Source organism: Triticum dicoccoides, chromosome 5B (assembly GCF_002162155.2).
Source record: "Triticum dicoccoides isolate Atlit2015 ecotype Zavitan chromosome 5B, WEW_v2.0, whole genome shotgun sequence".
In the NCBI taxonomy this organism is placed as follows: Eukaryota; Viridiplantae; Streptophyta; class Magnoliopsida; order Poales; family Poaceae; genus Triticum; species Triticum dicoccoides.
Genome location: NC_041389.1, coordinates 718473174 through 718494097, shown reverse-complemented (window position 1 = coordinate 718494097; position 20924 = coordinate 718473174). Strand labels below are relative to the sequence as shown.

General features: G+C 43.3%; 2 protein-coding genes across 4 annotated transcripts in view; both read right to left on the bottom strand.

The window, feature by feature from the left end:
- Nucleotides 1-1822: 1822 nt before the first annotated feature.
- LOC119312945 (F-box/FBD/LRR-repeat protein At1g13570-like) lies at nucleotides 1823-4733 on the bottom strand. The gene is made up of 5 exons (XM_037588739.1): nucleotides 4617-4733; nucleotides 3911-4270; nucleotides 2931-3791; nucleotides 2702-2845; nucleotides 1823-2287 (listed from the first exon to the last, which is right to left on the bottom strand). The coding sequence occupies exons 2-5, from the start codon at nucleotides 4262-4264 to the stop codon at nucleotides 1973-1975; spliced, it is 1674 nt and encodes a 557-aa protein (XP_037444636.1). The 5' UTR covers nucleotides 4265-4270; nucleotides 4617-4733; the 3' UTR covers nucleotides 1823-1972.
- Nucleotides 4734-20082: 15349 nt separating this feature from the next.
- The window catches only part of LOC119312943 (F-box/FBD/LRR-repeat protein At1g13570-like), a 3153-nt gene continuing 2311 nt past the window's right edge, over nucleotides 20083-20924 (bottom strand). For all 3 annotated transcript variants that reach the window (XM_037588737.1, XM_037588736.1, XM_037588735.1), the window contains exon 5: nucleotides 20083-20760. In XM_037588737.1, coding sequence (XP_037444634.1) covers nucleotides 20449-20760 — 312 coding nt within the window. In that variant the 3' untranslated portion in view covers nucleotides 20083-20448. The remainder of the gene's footprint in view (nucleotides 20761-20924) is intronic.

Genomic DNA, 20924 nt, shown 5'->3' with positions numbered 1-20924 from the left:
ACCTGCCCCAAGCGCTACCAGATCCATCACCACGTTGAGCAGCAGATCATCAGCACGCCCCGGGAGAAGCAGCAGCACCTTGTTGAGCAGCAGATCATCAGCATCATCTCCGGTTGGATCAGTGCAGCAGAGCATCAGGTCGTCGCTATGAATTGACCAGCAACATCTCCGGTTGATCATCAGATCTTGCAGCGAGCATGAGCATGTGTTAACAGGATCATAGGCATGTGTATGAGTAAAATGACAGAGCACATTAGATTGTGTGTAACAGAATCTAAAGAAGATGTCACAGTAGATGTACTGAAAAATGAGTACAGTAGACATCACCATTTGTAACTACAGTACTCCTTTCATTTGTTTGAAATTTTCAGTAGATGTCACAGTAGCATGATGAAATTTTCAGTTAAAACCATTTGTTTGAAAAAGGAGTACAGAATTTGTTTGTAACCATTGACAGAGAAGTAGTTTCAGAAAAACTTAACTGAAAGCACTAGCATTTGTTAGCATTATCATTTGATCATTAGCATTATCATTACAAACACTAGCATTTTAATGTTCCAAGTAGAAATCCAAGCTAAATACAAGAAAAACCATTAGAAACGACGCAAGTTCATCAAATTATTGCTAATGCTACTAGACTAGTACTCCAGCCATGTGTACTAGACTAGTACTTCTGCAAGCAATGGCAGGCAGCAATTTCCATGCATGAAAAGGGAAAGAAGTACTCATACATTGAGAGAGAGAGAGAGAGAGAGAGAGAGAGAGAGAGAGCTCACCAGCCTTTGCAGGGACAGCACTCCAGCAGCCAACGCCATGCTTGAGGATGTAGTCCCTCAGTCTCTAGTCCTCCTCAGGATACCATAGCCCCTTCCTGAAAAAGTTAACTGAAAACACTAGCATTTGTTAGCATTATCATTTCAGTTAAATTTAATTGAAAATTAGTGCAAGGGATTCATTAACTGAAAATATTTGTTAGCGTTATCATTTGATCATATTCAGTTAAAGTTAACTGAATATTTTCATTTAACTGTTTTTTTTTCAGTTAACTTTAACTGAAACTGAAAATTTTCAGTTAAAGTTACTCCAAGCAAAAGTCCTACAATAAATTACTCCAAGCTACTCCATTTTAAGCACAGAATCAAGTGCACAGAGTTAAGCAATATTACTCTGCATCAGTTAACAAGTTTCAGTTAACTCCACATCAGCAACTCAAGTTTCAGTTAACAAGACCAATATTACTATCTTGTATTTCTATGACATGGAAATCATACAAAATGTATCAGTTTAAGATTCAATTCAACGGATACACTAGGAAAAATGACGTAAATTAAAAATTACCTTAAGTCCAGGAGCAGCAGCTCAGCTCTGCAGCTGCGTGCTTGCCTGAGTAGGTAAGCAGCAAGCTCGAGCAGCGGAGGCAGCTGCTGGCGCCCGATGCACAGGCCAGCAGGAGCTAGCAGAGGAGAGCACAGCCGGTAACCAGAGGAACAACAGCCGGTAAACCAAGAGGAATAAAAATAGAAGAATTATACAGAAGCAAGCAGTTACTCGTTAGGCGGGAATGCTTTGGACGATCGGATAACACCCAGCGCCACACCTGGTAGCACGGGGGAGACAGCGAGGTGAAAAAAAACTAAAACAACTAGGGCTGCGTGCCTGCTAAAAAAGAGAAGGCCCCATGTGTCCATACATGTCATGCAGGGAGGAAGCATATACGTCATCCAAAATGGGGTGAAAACGTGGAACTCCGAGGTTAATAGAGTTGTACGCAACGAGTACTGTAGTGGAGGGCAAACAGCGCATTTATGCAAAGGGAAGCATGTTCATTTCATCAATATTATAATGGACCGTGCAAAACCAAATCACAATGCACATAGTAGTGACCAATGCAGACATGTTTAAAGATGCCACCGCATTGGATTTTCAATCCCTAGATAGAGATACAATGTACATCCCTATACCAACAAATCCCTTAAAGTAATATTAGGGTGCACTTGGACGAAATCTTCCCTTCGAGATACCTTCTAGCAGTTCTATGGACTACGTCAACAACCGTTTTCGTGTCTCTTTCATGGCCTTCTAGGGGATATTTGTCTGAATGATCTATACTTAAAATCTCTAGTGCAGGGGAATTTTCCACCATGTGTGAAAGGAACTCAACTTGACCGATGCATGCTTTAAATCCTGTAACATACAAACTCTTTAAGTTGTTGAACAGACGCTCCGGTAGCTTCGTGATAGGTTCATCAGATTCTTGTATCGAATGCACATAACTAGGGAAACGAAACTGCAAGTTTAAACCAAAAACCATGGTCAAAAAAAAAATAGTTTGAACAAAAAATGAAGTATGATGCGAAGGATTGTGACTATTACTGAAAGTCAAGAACATAATGTGAGTACGTGAGCAAGTCTCAAACAGACTTTTGTCAAATTGTCATTTTATTTCATGAAAGATTCACATTGAACAAAAAACTAGTGCCTTCCAAACAAAGAGAGTGGTAAAACGAACAAGTATAGCAGCCTATATCCATCCATCAGTTCCAGGACAGCATATGCAATAAAAGAAACGGTCCAGCACAGTACTTCTCATCACATGTTATACTCGAACGCGCCTCTAAGTTGACAGCATGATAGTTGGCATGGTCCAAAAACGAGACATCCAATGCGTTGAAAGAAGCTGTAATGCAATATGAGTACTTACGTGCAGCTCTAACTTCCTGATGAAAGGAGCAGACCTCACAAAAGAGACCAAAGATAATATATTGAATTCTTCGATATAAACCAACCTCAATTGTAAATACGTCATCTTGGAAAACTTGCATCGGTAATGCATCAAAAAGGGAATCTGAAAGATAGATAACCAAAGGTCAGGATCAGTCATGTGATATTATAGGATAATTCATGACTTAAAGGATGGTGTACGAGCGAACCTTTGGAGGTTCACAGGCTGTATCGAGGGTCAGATGTTGCACATTTATAAGCACATTAGCAAGAACAGTAATAGTGTGCTCGAGCGTGTCTCTATAATACCATATGTTTGCACATTTCAGTTCCGATGAATTACTGAGGTCAATAGGCACCGCTACTCCTCTGTATTCGAAGGTTGCAAGGTTCTCGGCAAGGAATTCTATATTTGTTATATCGCAGGAAGCAATTTTCAAGTATAGCAGGTGAGGCAGAGGGCCGTTAACCTTTAGTTCCCCATTGAGATGGCATCTAACAATACTCAGCCACTCTAGGTTACAGCAGTTTGACAACATATGTTGAATATCCTTCCCACTGACATTCACTAAGTTCAGATCAAGCTTCCTTAGGTTAGGGAAACCACTAAAATGAATTGGTGGCTGGAAATCTACAAAGCTAAGATGAAGTTTCTGTAGACGGCATATACTGTCGTTGTCTAAAAGCTCAAATGGGAATTTGTACCGATCATCACGACCTGGAGGTTGACGCTGTTCTGGTGCTAAATCAAAAACTAGTGCCTTTGTCTGCGATGATACAACAAAACGAACCCAGTTATCAAGATGTTCAACCAACATACAGTTGAACTCAATTTTGATAGCAAGCTCTTGCACCAACTTGCCACGGTACTGTTCCAAGACCCTATTAACAATGCGAGTGAACATTAGAGTATACACTCTTTTCTCATAATTGTTTTTGCCACATACTGTATTTCCATCGAAACTCAATTTAGAACAAAGTATCCACAAGTATCTCCATTTCCTTGATACAGCACTGGTTCTTACAGCCTCTTCCAGAGGCAACTTTGAAAAAATTGTGCATAGCACGTCCTGCAGAATAGAAAATATATCGTAGAAATTAGTAATCTGCAATCAACAAACGAGCTGGAGCACAAGATTTTAGTGCAGTAATCAACAGGCGAGTTGGAGCACAAGATTTAGCGCAGTACCTCTGGAAGGTCTCCAAACAGATCAATCGCCGATTCCTTTGCATCAATTGGTGCGTGATGGATGTAGTCAGATATAACTCCACAGATGAGAATGCAGCACAGTTTACATCGAACTTCCCCTGTTATTCCCTTGGCATGGATTAGTCCGCAAAGCAGAATGCTCAGCAGTTGAAACTGGCTGTTGGCTATAGGCTTTTGACGGAACACTTCATTCTGTTGAATGTGCTCGGATAAAGCTCTGAAAGCCAGAATGCTCAACGCTTGGAGCTGATGGCCTGCTATTCTGCCGCTGCCTCGGTGGAGTTGCCCTGGATGGAATTGATCGGGCACTGTGAAGTTGAGCATGATCCCCATTCTGAACTGCAATGGGGCATGGAAAACCCAATTAAACCGGGCTCCTGCAGGTTGCTCATGGTAGCACTAGTATTATGGTAACAGAGCAAGTGGAGTGGAGCATCATTATTCATAAGAAATTAGTTGCACACAAGTAGAAACTAGTATTCATAAGAAATATCGACATAGTACCTCTGGAAGGTCTCCAAATAAATTTTCTCTAACAAATATTCATCAGAAATCAAGCCCCCACCACCACACACAAAAAAAAAACTGTTTCCTTTGGTGGGGAGGGACATGGGCAGATCCAGATGTTGTGCGCCCAGAATATCTCGAGGGCAGCAATCATGGATGGATGGGAGCGTGCTCATACCTCAGAAACCAACCGGTGGCCGGAATTGCGGAGCCGGAAGGTCGAACGGGAACGGCGGAGGGGTTGGGCTGGTCGCCGCGGAAGAGGAGAAGAGGAGAAGAGGTCGAGCCGCGGTGGGTCGGTCGGTCGGACTGAGGAGAGTACGGCGAGGGCTTTTTTTAGCAGCTTATTATTGGTGTGGAATTAGGCACAATACGAAAAGAACTCCAAATTTGTGTCCACCTTAATTTCAAAGTCCTCCCTTTTTCGGGAGCTTCCTATAACGCTAATTGACGAGCGTTCGCTGAGAAGGAACCCCCAGCGAACTCCCTCGCGTCCGCTTGATTTGATTTGATTTGATTGAGATCAAATAATGTCCGTTTTCTAAAAAGACCGACTCCTCTAGAAAAGAATTGCCATGAGAAATTGTCACCTCTACAACTAAAATTGCCATAGAAGGCGTTTGCAGTAGCCACCCTCCCAGCGAACGTTCGTCTGATAAGAAGGTCATTTATTTAAAAATATGTCTGCTCTTTAAAAATATGTTTGCTACCTTCTAGTGATGTCCAAGAATTCTTGATCTCGTTGTAGACGAAGTGGTTTTATCTTCACTAGGCGCCCTCGGTACGGTTGAACCGCATCTCCGAGGGAGACTGACCAACGATGTGGGACTGTTGGACATTCACCTCCGTCTCATTGTGACAAAGACCAAGAGTTTGCCAGCGACATAGGAATCCTAGACGCAAAGGGTATATGTGTCATTATTTGGTCATTCTCGAACTTGGAGGTTCAAATCAAAATAAAAGAGCAGGAAATTAAACGGAGAACTAAATCATCGAGCAGGTGAAACAAAGATGATATGTGACGCTAGGAGTGCATGTGTTGCACTAAAATGGCAGTTGGAGCGTCGGATAGGTGGTGCTGAAAGATACAAGTGTGGGCCATGGAATGGCTAAGAAATGTAGAGCCTAGTAAGCATAAGAAATGTTGCCTTTGAGGCCATGATGAGACTTCCTATGATCTCAGGATGATCATAAGGAGATATTGAAATATTATTCAATCTCTTTATCTGCATGTTATTTATGCCTTGGTAATTAGAATTTTCATGTTTATATTTATGCCATATATTCCTTCGCTTATTGGTATATGTTATTTTTGGTTATCTTGTGGGTACTTATTAAGCACTCACTAGCTCGCTGTTGTGGCCGAAGAGAGGATTGATCTTCCTTCGGCTAGAAGGAACTGATCGAGAGCAATGCTAGGGAACAGTGATCCAACCAGATCCCTTTCGAATGGAGTCCAACCCAACCCTTGGTGCCCCACTTAAAGTCTTCTGTTGTAGTCTGATAAGTTATTTAGTTACTTATGTGAATGGTATATTAAGATTGCCATAAGAGCCTTGTGAAACATTGTAGTATGCATGTATGTGTTGTGATACTAGTTTGTGCCAGAGTGATTCCTGGGCTGACACATGTGACACTCCAATTTGTAAATTGGTGTGTGACACGTTGTAGGAAAGTCGTCAGCAACTTTGATGCTATATTCATGCGGTTGAACATCAACTCCAGGAGGAGGTTGGGTAGAGATTTTCAAATCCTTCGGTGGTGGTGTAATAGCAAACTTCACCATATTAAATTCAATGATGAATTGGTAGTTGAGCCAATCTTTAGCCCAACATTACGCAATCTCGTCTTTCTTTGGTCCAAATTTTCTACTTCTTCAGGTGTTTCATATCCACTCTTGATATCTTCAAGGATATCTTTGGTACTATTCTAAATTTTCTTCTTCCCACCCTTTCTGACATGTTTTGGCTGAGCTGAGGAACTTGGTTCTGATATTTTGTTCACAACTATAGGCTTGTTTAAAGACTGGTTGGATGATTCCTCAACAATAGTCGCCTAAGACATGTCAATTTGTTGTTTGAGATCTACAACAAACTGATTATAGCTTTCAGAACCGGATGCATCAGCAACATACATGGTATGTATGAAGAATTTAGATGCGAGGAAAGTAGATACGGTCACATGCTTAGCTAAGATTGAGTTTTGAAAAGAAAACTTTTTTGGAGAGGAATACTTTGATGAATTTCGTTGAGAAATTTAACTTTCTGGTACTAAACTTGTGCAGATTGACGAATATGCAAAATAATACATGATTGATTGTTAAAAGACTTAGTGGAATTTTCTGATGTAAAGGGTTTGACACAGAGTCTAGGAGTGCTGAAGAAATAGCCTAGAGCAACACCATTAGTAAGAAATTTTATTAGAAAGGTCAAAAGGAGCAGTAAAATCAAAGAAAGTTACACGAAGATGAACTCGACGAACTGTGTCTCCGATGAAAACGAGAAGTCATAGATTTGTTCCTTGTGCCCTAAATAGGTGACAAAAACTTCCACAACGATGGCGGAGGAGGATCTGTCCCGGTCGACGTGTTGAAGGTGACATCAAAGAAATAGCGGCATCTAAGGGCGTCCTTCTCTGGCAAGATGTAATCCAGCGTGGCGCTATAGTTTGAGAGGGAGAGTTCGGCGAAAAGATAAGACCCTCACTAAGAATTGAAAGGAGGACAAGCACGTGTACTTATATACTAAGAAGTCAAAGGGATGTGTTGTTCTGAATATAATTCAACGGTTAGATAAAGATATGTTTGTTGAGTTTGTTGAACATGTGGCACTCAATCACTTTGCTATTAGGCTCTGGGTTTTCCTCACCTAGGATTCACTCAATTTCGTCAGGGGGAGGGGTTTCTCATACAATACTTCTCCTGAATAACGCAGAGTAGCCGACATGCTATTGGAAAAGACGCGTCCACCAACATGTTGCCATCAGTTATCATAACGACTGGAAATTGAAATTTCAAATTCTTCAATGTAGAATAACCTTACAAAAGGTTTCCTAACTCCTCAGCGAAGAATTCAAACTTACGTGTTCTAAAGAATTACCTTCAACATGCAAGCCTGAAGACTCTGCAAAGGAGATTTCCAAAGTCTTCAACTTCAAAGAAATAGGTTCGATTGAGCACAACTGGAGACACACCATTGTCTTAGTAACACATGAACACCCCCACCCTCCCCCCTAGCAAATATGTTTTGCCATGTTGGCTCAAAGAATAACAAAAAGAACTATTAAAGAGGTAAGTCTTCAGGGTCCAAATCTTCAGCTAAGTCTTCGACGGGCGCACCAAAATCTTCAATGTCTTCACATCACTTTTAACTAACAGTGCTTAAACCAAATGCTCAGGGACTATACTCACAAACACATTAGTCCCTTAACAACTTTTTTCATAAATCATCCACAATCTACAAAGGAGGCACTAGATGCACTTATACATTGGCTAGTCCGAAAGAGGGTATGATAATTTGATTAGGAAGTTCAATGAGCGCACAATGAGAAATTATTCGTGTTGGCAATTAAAAAACAGGTGTGATGCATGTAGAATTGATTATAGCATATGGAATACATTGCTTCAAAACGCATCTAGCATAGGAAGAGATCATTTTAGAAAGACCATTGATGCTGTCAATGATTAGTGAGCATTTAATTTAAAGGTATCATTGTTGTCATGTAATTTTTCCATGTAGTGTAATGTTGCAGGTATCATTGCATTTAATGTGTATCTGTGCTATTTGATTGCAAGCATGTCTGCAAGCTGCCAAGTTTCGGTTTGCTCCACGAGCAGAGGAGGATCAAATGAGAGAGATGTATGTGATGCTTGTTGTGTCACGAATGAGCATGTGATGGTGCCAAACCCCACATATCAAGGTGGTCCCTGTCAAGTCCATTTGGAATATGATTCTGGCTAAACCTCTCATGACTTGTGTAATCCTTATTCACCAAGTCCTAAGGTTAATGAAAAGATGGCAAGCAAGAATGCTAAAAATGAGGCAATGATGCATATTGTCGAAGTATTTGATGCAAGGAAAAGAGAGTGCAAAATCAGAGTGCAAACGAGATTGTGGATCCAACAAGACAGGAGATTCATGAGATGATGGCCATGATGCTTCCCAGAACACCTCCGAAGGGGAAACACGAGACATTCAACCATTTCATTCTTCATTGCGAAACATCATCAAAAAATCATTTGGTGTTCCCAGGATGAAATGGCGAGTTCTCCTAAGCATACCATGGTATAAACTGGAGACCCAAAAGATGGTCGTCAATGCATGCATGTGTCTCCACAACTGCAATTTTGATATCAAGTTACATGAGCATGGAACCTGGAGTAGAGAGACAAGGGATGTTCAGTAACAAAACTTTACAACCTTTTAAATTTAAATATTTAGCACTTTATGGTATTCGTAAATCATTTTGGTGATCATATTCAATGAGAAATTGTTCGAAGCAACCAAGTGTTAGCAATTCAACACATGGTTTAAATCTAAGGGCATCATAGACTCTTTTTACATATAAAGGGATGCAAATGGAGTGGAAAGTTTCCGCTTTTCCGGACCAAAAATGGAAACAGAGAGGAAATATGAAAATAAAAATGGAAATTTGCAAAACGGAAATGGAAATGGAATTTTTTATGCGAAAATGGAAACAAAAACAGAACGGTGTTTGCCGGTGGAACAGACGTGGAAACGGAACTTTCTGTTTCCGTAAATATGGAATTTCTGTTTCTACTATAGGTGGCCCAACTACGAAAGAACACACAATGACACAATGGGTAGAATGACCAGAATTGATCATTTGAGGACCAACTTTTACTACCACACATGTACTCAACTAGACCCTATACGGGATTGTCATGTACTACTACAATACTATCCTATGTTGCTAACATAACCATATTATTTTGTAGTCATGTTAACAATTCCATAAATTTATTTTTTTTGTTTATATTTCTCTACGATTCAAGGAGGTTTTAAGTTCTGGTCAACAAACCGTTTTGTTTCCATGTCCGCTCTGTATTCGCTCCGCGTTTGATTCCGGTAGTATTTGTTTTCGTATTCGTTTCCGGGGTTTCTGTATTCATTTCTGCTTCTGCAAAAAAATGAAAACAAATATGGTACAGTTCCGTCCGTTTCCACGCTGTTTTCATCCCTACAACTCATACTATAATATCTTAAGTGAATCGGATGGTTGATTCTATGGGCAGTTTCCCATAATCTAACTCTCGACAATCTGCAACCGAAAAGAATCGGCCCCTTCAGTTGGTCACCTAGATACTTCAGCAGGTGATAACCCACAAGTATAGGGGATCGCAACAGTTTTCGAGGGTAGAGTATTCAACCCAAATTTATTGATTCGACACAAGGGGAGCCAAAGAATATTCTCAAGTATTAGCAACTGAGTTGTCAATTCAACCACACCTGAAAGACTTAATATTTGCAGCAAAGTATTTAGTAGGAAGATAGTATGAAAGTAACAGCAACGGTGGCAAAAGTAACAGTAGCAGTTTTGTAGCAACCGTAACAGTGGCAAACATACTAACGCGGTCGGGTTTATGAGAACCCCTTGACAGTTTGCTTTGAATAAAACTCCTCCAACAAGGCCCAACCTTAGTTTTACATTTGCCTAACAACCTACTAACTTTCCCTTAGGATTATAAACCCGAAGGTCATGTTTATTTAACCCCCCCCCCCGGACCAGTGCTTCTCTAAGTGTTGGTCCGAACCGAGTAGACTACGAGGCCACCTCGGGGAAACTTGAGGGTTGGTTTTACTCGTAGGATGTCTCATCCGGTGTGCCCTGAGAACGAGATATGTGCAGCTCCTATCGGGATTTGTCGGCACAGACGGGCGGTCTTGCTGGTCTTGTTTTACCATTGTCGAAATGTCTTGTAACCGGGATTCCGAGTCTGATCGGGTCTTTTCGGGAGAACGAATATCCTTCGTTGATCGTGAGAGCTTGTGATGGGCTAAGTTGGGACACCCCTGCAGGGTATAAACTTTCGAGAGCCGTGCCCGCGGTTATGTGGCAGATGGGAATTTTTTAATATCTGGTTGTAGAGAACTTAACACTTGACTTAATTAAAATGCATCAACCGCGTGTGTAGCCGTGATGGTCTCTTCTCGGCGGAGTCCGGGAAGTGAACACGGTTTGGGTTATGTTTGGACGTAAGTAGTTTAGGATCATTTCTTGATCATCACTAGTTTGCGACCATTTGCGTAGCTTCTCATCTTATTCTTGTATTCGTAAGTTAGCCGCCATATCATGCTTAGTCGCTGCTGCAACCTCACCCACTTATCCATTCCATACCCATTAAGCTTTGCTAGTCTTGATACTCATGATAATGGGATTGCTGAGTCCTCGTGGCTCACAGATTACTACAACAACAGTTGCAGGTACATGTAATGCGATGGTCGTGACGCGAGAGCCATGTTTGCTTGTTTTGGAGTTCTTCTTATACTTCTTCTTCGATCAGGGGTTAGGTTTCAGGTTGGCAGCTTGGGCTAGCAGGGTGGATGTCGTTTGAGCTTCTGTTTGTGTTTCATCTGTAGTCGGATGTTGCTCTTACGTATGATGATGTTGTATTCGTGTGGCATTTTATGCCTCTTGTATGTATCCCCAACTATTATGTAATGGTACGGTGTAATGATATCCACCTTGCAAAAGCGTCTCCAATATGCGCTTCTATCAAGTTCCTTTAGGATAGGGTCGCATATTGGGCGTGACAATGGATCACCCTGCTGGAGACCCCTTGATGGAACAAAACCTCTATATAATCCTCCATTAAATTTCACCATAAAGTTTGCAGAGGTCACACATCTCATGATCATCGCTATCCACCCAGGGGCAAAGCCGAATTGTGTAAACATATGCTCAAGAAAAATCCACTCGACACGGTCGTATGCCTTCATCATATCCAACTTCACCGCGCTTCCTTGTCCGAATTGCATGCACACATTTATACGCCACAATAACGTTATTCATGATAAGCCATCCTGGGACAAAGGCACTTTGCTCTTCCGATATGAGAATAGGAAGAATAGCCTTAAGCCTATTTGCCAGAACCTTCGCCGCGATCTTGTAGAGAACATTACATAATCTTATAGGTTGGAACTACAAAAGTAACACCGGTGAGTTAACTTTCAGAATCATCACAATCACTGTCGCATTGAAGGAATCTGGTGCCGCAACCCCCTCCAGAAAATCACGCACAACTCGACATACACCCTCTTTTACCATTGACTAGTGTCGTTGGTAAAACATGAGCTTCAACTATAAAATTGACAGGGCGACAACTTTAAACATCGAGGTGTTTCTGCTACGAGGTAACCTTGATAACAATATAACAATTCCTTCATTAACCACGGGGTTGAGAGCATCTCCAACAGACCTCGTATAACGTCGACCCGCAAAACGCGTTTGTATTTCATGGAAAAACGGCTTTGTGGGTCGACGCGGGCGGCCGCAGAGTCAGACCCCGCAAAAGGGAACTGTATAAAAGGATATTCGCGGAATATGCTCTTTTACGGGTCGGCTTTGCGGGGTCTGCTCTTGCACCGCTCCCGAAGGTTTGCAAATATTAATACCACACCACAATACAACAATCATCCATATTATAAATAATTATTCAGAAAAAATATCAATACCACACCACAATACAACAGTCATCCATATTACAAATAATTATTCAAATCACCGAAGCAAACTAAATAATTCAATATAAAACTTTTCCCGAATACAATTACACATGAATTAAATGAAAATGAATACAAAAATGAGTTTTGTTACTGTCTAGCCCTTTGCCAATGGTGCTCAATGAGATCCTCCTGAAGCTGAAAGTGGGTGTTTGTGTTTTCAATCTCCTTGTAGGTCTGAAGAAAAGCTCTAATGCGGTTAGGGTCTGTGGCTGGTTTCACACGGCTACCCACATTATCGTAGAATAACTCCAAGTTCATGCCTCTCTCATCTTCGAGAATCATATTGTGAAGAATAACACAGCATGTCATGATGTTTCTCAAGGTCCGCTTGTCCCAAAAACAAGCAGAGGACCACGAACAAATGGCAAACCTTGATTGCAAAACCCCGAATGCTCTTTCAATATCTTTTCGGGCCACCTCTTGCACCCTTGCAAATTCACATTGTTTCCTAGTTGTGTGTTCTTTGATGCTCTTGACAAATGTGCACCAAGGAGGGTACATACCATCTGCAAGATAGTACCCCTTTATGTATTCATGCCCATTGATAGTGCAGTTGCAAGCAGGAGCATCACCACTAGCTAGCCTAGCAAACAAATGACACCGTTGCAACACATTGATATCATTGAGAGTACCCGGCATACCAAAAAAGCAATGCCAAATCCATAAATCCTCAGATGTTACGACCTCTAGCACAATTGTGGCATCACGAGACTTGCCATAATACATTCCCTCCCATGCCTTCTGATAGGTGAGAACCCGATGAACGAGTTCACGCCCGAGGTGGCCCGATCTTCACGTTGTAGGATCGAATCGGGAGGGATAACTAGCTACAAGCAGCCGGGATAACTAGCTTTATAACTACCAAGGTTGGATGCAACCCGTATGTTGGGGATAGCTAACCGAGGCTATAAGAACTCCAACCCGCTGTCCAAATAGTCGCAGAACCACAAACCGGGACTAATCCACACAAAACGGCCAGAACCGTAGGGCATGAACTAGGGAGAACCATAGGCTCCTTCTCGTGAATCTGAATGAACTCACAAGAGCAAAGGTAGCAAGATCTCTTGAATCTCTCTAGCAGTCTTGCTGCATAAGCTTGTAGTTGAATGGTTTGACAAAAGGATTTTAAGAGAATGAGGGAGATGGGGTTTTATAGCAGGGACAACCCCCCTTAGCTAGGTGTGAAAATGGTTTCAAAAGTAAGCAGGTTTGCATGGCTTCCTTAGGGGAATAAGCAGTCAACTTTGGAAGTTGTTGGAGAGCTCCTCGAAAATTCACGAAGCCCTGACAGCCTGGAAACCTCCCACGAGAATGACTAGTAATTTTGACTCATAACTCCAAATGATGTGAGATTTTTTGTATTGGAAAGATAATTTGATTTAGCTTCTGTTGATGTAACCCTATGGCCCCGTATCTCCACCATATGGGTGTGCCACCACGAAACATCAGAGGTAAAAACTGACAACATCAGCTTCACTTGAAACTTGTTTTCTTCAAACTTGTTCCTCCAAACCAGTTGCTTCAAAAGCTCACAGGTTGTTGGATTTCTTCCATGTGATACCTAAGTTCAATGAACAACAATGGGGATGAAAGTGCAGCCATGTGTTCAAGATTGTGGTATGAACTTAAGTTAGCGTTCACCTGGCCATGTGTTTGCTTGATTCGGTTTAGTAATTCTTTCCAACTAAATTGTGCACTTTTATGAAATGTCATGTATGATGTACCCATGTGCTCATCATCCTCCCTCCCTTGATGAAGAGTCGTCCTCGACTCTCTTTGATCTGCAAAAGATAAGTAGAAGGGAAGTAGATAATATCCATGCAAAGAAATGATGCAATCCTCATTTGTAGCTTTCACCTTTGAATTGTGTTGCATCTAATCATCTACTTGTTTGTCACAACTTAGAGTTTGTTCAAGGATGATTGGTGTCATTTCAATGATCGATATGTCCTCATCATCCCCCCTCTCTTCAAAAGGAGTCGTCCTTGACTCTACCTGGTCATCACACAAAAGAAAGCAGGGCAATACCAAATCATAATGCAAAGGTTTCATGATATAGAGAATTTTAGTTTTCAACTTTTCTATCTTATGGATGATGAAAACATGATGTTTTGTTCGACTTAGGAGTTCCTTCCAGCAAACACTTCCATGGAGTACAAATTTATAGCCAACCATGTCCATGTCCATGTCAGCCTCCCTCTCTAGGAGAAAAGTTGTCCTCGACTTCATTTGGTCTAGAAGATTATAGCACAAGGACAATACAAAATAACTAGGAAAAGAAAATGATGAATAATCATGTGCAACATTCAGTTTTATTGGATCTTTAATAGCCTCTTCAAGATTAACAAAAACATATTGTTGGATGGATGATGTACCAAACATTTTTTTCTCTAATCTTATCGCGCCATTGCTTCAAAAATTCATAAGTGCATACCTCTGGCTTCATCAAAATGGAAGATCCTTTTTGTTTTACCTCATTGAGTACTTGAATGCCTTTCGGAAAAACAATCTTCACACACGCACCTTGTGTAGTGGTACTCCATGTCCTCCATATTTTATCTTGGATCTCAGTCTCCCATCGTTGCAAGAGAGCTGATATGTATGCCTTTTGCACCTGCACATATTGCAAAGAAAGAGAATTTTGTGAAAGGTTAGTTATTGAATGTTCCTCTCTCTTTTCATTCGGTGGATCACTCATCTCTTTCATATTATGGGGAAACACCTCAATCTCACGTTTGATGGACTCACACAACTCACTAATCCTCTCTATTGGATGATGTGGTATATTATGTTGTGGTTCACTCATCTCTCTAATGTGGTGTGGAATGATCTCAATCTCACATTTTGTGGACTCACACAAGACATTTATCCTCTCTCGCTGAATGTGTGGTATATCTAGGTATAGATCTTTCATTTCCTTAATCTCATGATGATCAATCTGATCCTCACATTTTGTGGACTCACTCACTTCACTTTTATTATCACTCTCATTATATGGAATTTTGGAAAGTGGACTCTCTTCCTCACATTTGGTGGAGCCACTCAACTTGCTTTTCTTATCACTCTCAGATTCCCATTCACCTTGTTCATTGATAAATAGAACTCTCTTGTTTCGACATTCAGAAGAAATGGGCCCATGCCCTTTGCACTTCCAACACTCAATGTCTTGGCTTAGAGATGATGGTACAGTCGTGGGGTTAGAGGTACTTCCGGCAGCAGAAGGAGCGCGCTTGTCAACATTCTAGGAGCCGGTGATGATGACGATGAAGCTGATGTTCGTCGGGTGGTAGTAGGATGTGAAGTATGCTGAAACCGAGAACCACCATGAGAGGCACTCAACTGCGACTTTTGCCATGGTGTAGTGGTGTGGTTATGGGATATCCGTCCATGACCACTCCGCTGCACCTTCCTCTTTGTGCGCTTTGCTTGCTCCAGAAGATCTTGTAGAGTGTTATAGGGAAACATCTCCACAAAATCAGAAATTTCATTGTTGAGACCATGCAGAAATCTTGCCATCTTTGACTCCTCATCCTCATGAATACGAGCACGAACGAGAAGTAATTCCATCTCTTTATAGTACTCATCCATCGTGCGCGTACCTTGGTTGAGGCGCTGCAATTTGTTCCGGAGATCTCTTTGATATTGTAAAGGAACAAACCTTCGCCTCATGGCTTGTTTCATCTCTTCCCAAGTGTCCATGTGGCCACGGCCTAGCAGCAGCTGATCTTCTTGTAGTTGATTCCACCAAGTGAGTGCATAACCAGAAAACACAACACAAGCAAGGTTTACTCTCTTCGGATCAGCAAGGTTATGGATACGAAAAATCTGATCACACTGCTCTTCCCAATCAAAATATGCATCGGGGTCTTCCCTTCCTGTGAACTTGGGGGCGTGCAACTTGATTCTTGCTATGTCATCTCGACCAACTCGGTCACGATGTTCGGCATGATGCCCATCTTCAGCAGCACAACGGTATGGGACACTATCATAATCATCAAAATCATCTCCATGACCATGAGCAACACGCTCACGAAGGTCATAGTAGTGCCCACGAGGACCATGGCCTTGCCCTCGAAGTTGTCCTCCTCGCTGCCCTCCATGAGCAGCAGCCACATGTCCACCATAGCCATTGTTATCATCCTCCAAGGCACCATCAACAGCAGCATGCACGAAATTCTCATCCACAACTTCCTCAAGTGGGTCAATAGGGTGTTCTCGGTGTCGAACCCTATCGCCACCTGCTGGAGGTCACTCGTGAAACATCCTTCCAAGGTTTCAAACCAATTCCTGAAAATCAGCACGTGTGACCGGGCATCTTCTTCCCCATGGTTTTCTCCATGAACACTCGATCTAGATCCTGCCATGTTAGTAAGGCCAAAAGTGGAATAGGATAATTTTGTGGAATCACACAACCTCACCTCTTACTCACCAAAGTTCTTATGAGTTCACATCAGATTGTGCTTCTCCCGGATGTGTTAAAGCGATTGAAAGACAGGGATCAAAGAACTAGCTTCGGTTTTTGGTGGAGCTCGGTGGGGTAAACAAAAGGGGGCTTGTGCTGAAATCAAGTTGATGCAAACCAAGAAAATATGGGGATAGATCTGCTGCACCTTTGCACCAAGATTGAAGAACACAGAACACCCAAACTTCTGAAATTTTTCTACCAAGCTGAAACTTTTGGATCTTACACAACACTTTCTTTTTTCTCTCTTGACTTTTTTTGCCACTCTTTTTTTTTCTCTTTTTTCCCAAAGCACACCAACCAAATCTGAAAGCAATTACAAAGATGAACTTAGTGCAGATCTAAAAGATGAAGAACATACAAGGTATGCAACAACAAGATCTCAGCACCAACAAGGCTTGGATTTATTTTTGGTGGGGCTTTGGACTTCTAGGACAGAAAATATAGCATAAAAACACTCGATCTAAAGGGATGATAGCAAGATAAACTTGGATAACAGATCCTACGTATCAATGAAGGCTCTGATGCCAGATGATAGGTGAGAAACCGAATAACGAGTTCACGCCCGAGGGTGGCCCGATCTTCACGTCGTAGGATCGAATCGGGAGGGATAACAAGCTGCAAGCAGCCGGGATAACTAGCTTTATACCTGCCAAGGTTGGATGCAACCCATACATTGGGGATGGCTGACCGAAGCTACAAGAACTCCAACCCACTTTCCGAACAATCGTAGAACCACAAACCGGGACTAATCCACACAAAACGGACGAAACCATAGAGCACGAACTAGGGGGAACCAGAGGTTCATTCTCGCGAATCCGAATGAACTCACAAGAGCAAAGGTAGCAAGATCTCTCGAATCTCTCTAGCAGTCTTACTGCATAAGCTTGTAGCTGAATGGTTTGACAAAAGGTTTTTAAGAGGATGGGGGAGATGGGGTCTTATAGCAAGGACAACCCCCGTTAGCTAGGTGTGAAAATGGTTTCAAAAGTAAGCATGTTTGCATGGCTTCTTTAGGGGAATAAGCAGTCAACTTTGGAAGTTGTTGGAGAGCTCCTCGGAAATTCGCGAAGCCCAGACAGCCTGGAAACCTTCCACGAGAATGACTAGTACTTTTGACTCACAACTTCAAATGATGTGAGGTTTTTTGCATTGGAAAGATAATTTGATTTAGCTTCTGTTGATGTAACCCTATTGCCACGTCTCTCCACCATATGGGTGTGCCACCATGAAACATCAAAGGTAAAAACTGACAGCATCAGCTTCACTTGAAACTTGTTTTCTTCAAACTTGTTCCTCCAAACCGGTTGCTTAAAGAGCTCATAGGTTGTTGGATTTCTTCCATGTGATACCTAAGTTCAACCAACAACAATGGGGATGAAAGTGCAACCATGTGTTCAAGATTGTGGTATGAACTTAATTTAGCGTTCACCTGGCCATGTGCTTGCTTGATTCGGCTTAGTAATTCTTTCCAACTAAATTGTGCACTTTTATGAAATGCCATGTATGATGTACCCATGTGCTCATCATCCTCCCTCCCTTGATGAAGAGTCGTCCTCGACTCTCTTTGATCTGCAAAAGATAAGTAGATAATATCCATGCAAAGAAATGATGCATTTTTTTATACAAATTAAATTGTCTCCAACAAGAATTGAAGGGAAATTTGTATCCCAAATTTGATTTGATTGAAGGCCAGAAAAGAGAGCACGAGTAATCTTTTCCCATCTAAATATAATTACCACGTTCCCTAAAGGAAAAAAAAAACACGAAATCCCCGCCCGTGCCCCCAAAATCAGAACCCTCCCGCCCACCGTAACCGCCGAGTACCAACAGCTCGCCGCCGGCAGCCATGGAGCTCGTCGCTCGCCTGCTCCGCCGCCTCCTCTGGCTTCTCCACCGCCGTCGCCGCGGCCTCCCACCGGACGCCCCCCTCGACTTCCTCTGCTTCCTGGCGCGCGAGGCAGCTCGAGTACTCCTCCCGCCACCAGCCACGCAGCCCGCGGAGGCCAGCAGCATCCTCGCCGCCGTCCTCTCCGCCGGGATCCTCCGCCTCCCTCGCGGCCAGACGCCTCCGTTCGCGGTCGCTCCGCCCCTCCTCCCCATGGCTCTGCTCCGCCTCGCGCTCGCCCGGATCCGCTCGGGCGCGCAGCCCGCTCCAGTCGACGCGGCGGCGCCTCCTGCTGCACTCCACGCCCCAGCGCCTCCCGCTCCAGTCGACGCCCGCGAGCAGTTGGACAGGATAGTGTTTGGCGCTCTGGTCCACTGGGCACGCCGCGTTGTTCCGCCGCCGACGGAGCCGTTCGCGCTGCGGCTCCTCCTTCGCCTTCCAGAGCACCAGTGTCGGCGGCTTCTTCCGCCGACCCCGAGCGCCCGCGCCAAGTCCACCGTCCTTGCCGTGCTGTTCTACCTAGCCTTGCGCCGGCTCCTGTCCGCGATTCCCCGCCAGAAGGATGCCGTCCTTCTAGATTTTGTCGGTCTTCTCCGGCCTCTCAGCCTCCGTCTTCTCCCTTCGGGCACCGAGGAGGCCCACGCGGGCATCCCACCCCCGCCCCCGCGTGCACCCGCCAGGCTCCGCCCGCGTGCTCCGACCCCAGCCGCAGCCGCAGCCGCTGATGACGGCGTGCACTTACTGATCCGCCACGCTCTCGCGAGGTTCCCGGCTCGACGTCGAGTGGTTGCTCCGACCCCTGCGCTGATCGCCCTTCGTCTAGCCCTTGACCGCACGGTGTACGTCATCACTGTTCACGTCCTGGCCATGATGAGGATGCTCGAGATGCGGGATGCCGCCGCCGCTGCGTGTGCTGCTGCCATTGTAGCTCTGACTACGCCGAGTGATGCTGCTGCCGAGGGCAAGGTTGATTCCGAGGAGAGCGTCCAGGCGGTGCTTGTTTCGAGTGCTGATGAGGCACGAGCGATGATCCGGGGCTGGGATAGCGTCGAGACGTCGACGGTGGTCGTGGATGTGCCGCCGCACCTCCCTCGCAAGGAGGCTCTCATCATCGACAACATCCTTATGGATTCCGGAGCACGGCCATCACTCTTTCGCCGAGGTCCGATCTTGTCGTTCATCATAGAGTAGATACACTCGCGCTCTTCATTTGCTGAGTATATTCGTAGCTGCATTCATTCATGTTCATGTGTTCGGATAGATAGCAGAAACTAGGAGACAGATGAGGTCAAGTGTGGGCGGCAACTATGTGTTGTTAGCATGTACGTAGTTGGATTTACACCAAATTTTGAGACAGACACCTGCAACTGCAAAGTAGAGTGACAGATGCAGCAACGGTGTGTTTTGCATAACATTCAGAAATCATTGCCAACAAAATGAAATCAAAAATAGCCGCAGTGCTTATCCATGTTATGTACCCAGTTACAGTGTTGATGCTTACAAGGGGATCGATTTAGAAGCTAGGGTTTGAGCGGACTTCAGGAATCAATTCAGCCAAGCAAAGAGGAAATCTTAATTATAGTGTACTGTAGCAGTATAGCTGTAAAGTGATTTGATCACAAATTCACAATAGAAATGGCATACCCACGCAGCGGTGGGACTTGGCTGTCATATAGCCTTGACAGTGAAATGAAAGAGAACAGTAAATGAAATGCTACAGATAACTAGTAAAAACACGGCGAGCATCACGAGCCGTCGGATCACGCTTGATGGACTTCTCATAGCCACTGGACAACTGAAACAGTCGGCGCGTTCTCTGAACCTGACAGTCCATCCTCTGCTGCCCCCAACATTTCATCAGGATACCACATCGGATTTCCATCCCTGGCTATACATCCCTACACCAACTGATCCCTTAAAGTAAAATCAAGGTGCAATTGGGTGAAATTTTTCCTTTAAGATGCCTTCTTGTAGTTGTATGAAGCAAGTCAACATCCAATTCTTTGTCTTTGCGAAAGCCTTCTATTGGATATTGATATGAGTGATCTATACATAAGAACTCCAATGCAGGGGCATTTTCAACCATGTGCAGAAGGAACTCAACTTCGCCCTTGCATGCTTCAAAACCTGTAATGTGCAGGCTCTTCATGTCGTTGAATAGACGCTCCGAAAGCTTCCTCATAGGTTCAGGCTCTTGTACCAGGCGCACATAAGCAGCATTACAAAACTACAATTTACAACCAAAAATGAAGTGAGAAGGCTTGTGACTAATCTGTTGTTCATTTTATCTATAATCAAATGTCAATGAATAATCTGAGTACGTGACCAAGTTGCTGACAGAGTTTATTAAATTGTCATTTTAGTTTATGAAAGATTTAAACTGAACAAAAA

Coding starts and splice junctions, on each gene's coding strand:
- LOC119312945 (XM_037588739.1), bottom strand. CDS start 4,264: ATGGGGATCATGCTCAACTTCACAGTGCCCGATCAATTCCATCCAGGG. Junction 3,792..3,910: donor TGTTTGGAGACCTTCCAGAG/GTACTGCGCTAA, acceptor TCTATTCTGCAG/GACGTGCTATGCACAATTTT. Junction 2,288..2,701: donor TCAGGAAGTTAGAGCTGCAC/GTAAGTACTCAT, acceptor TTAAACTTGCAG/TTTCGTTTCCCTAGTTATGT.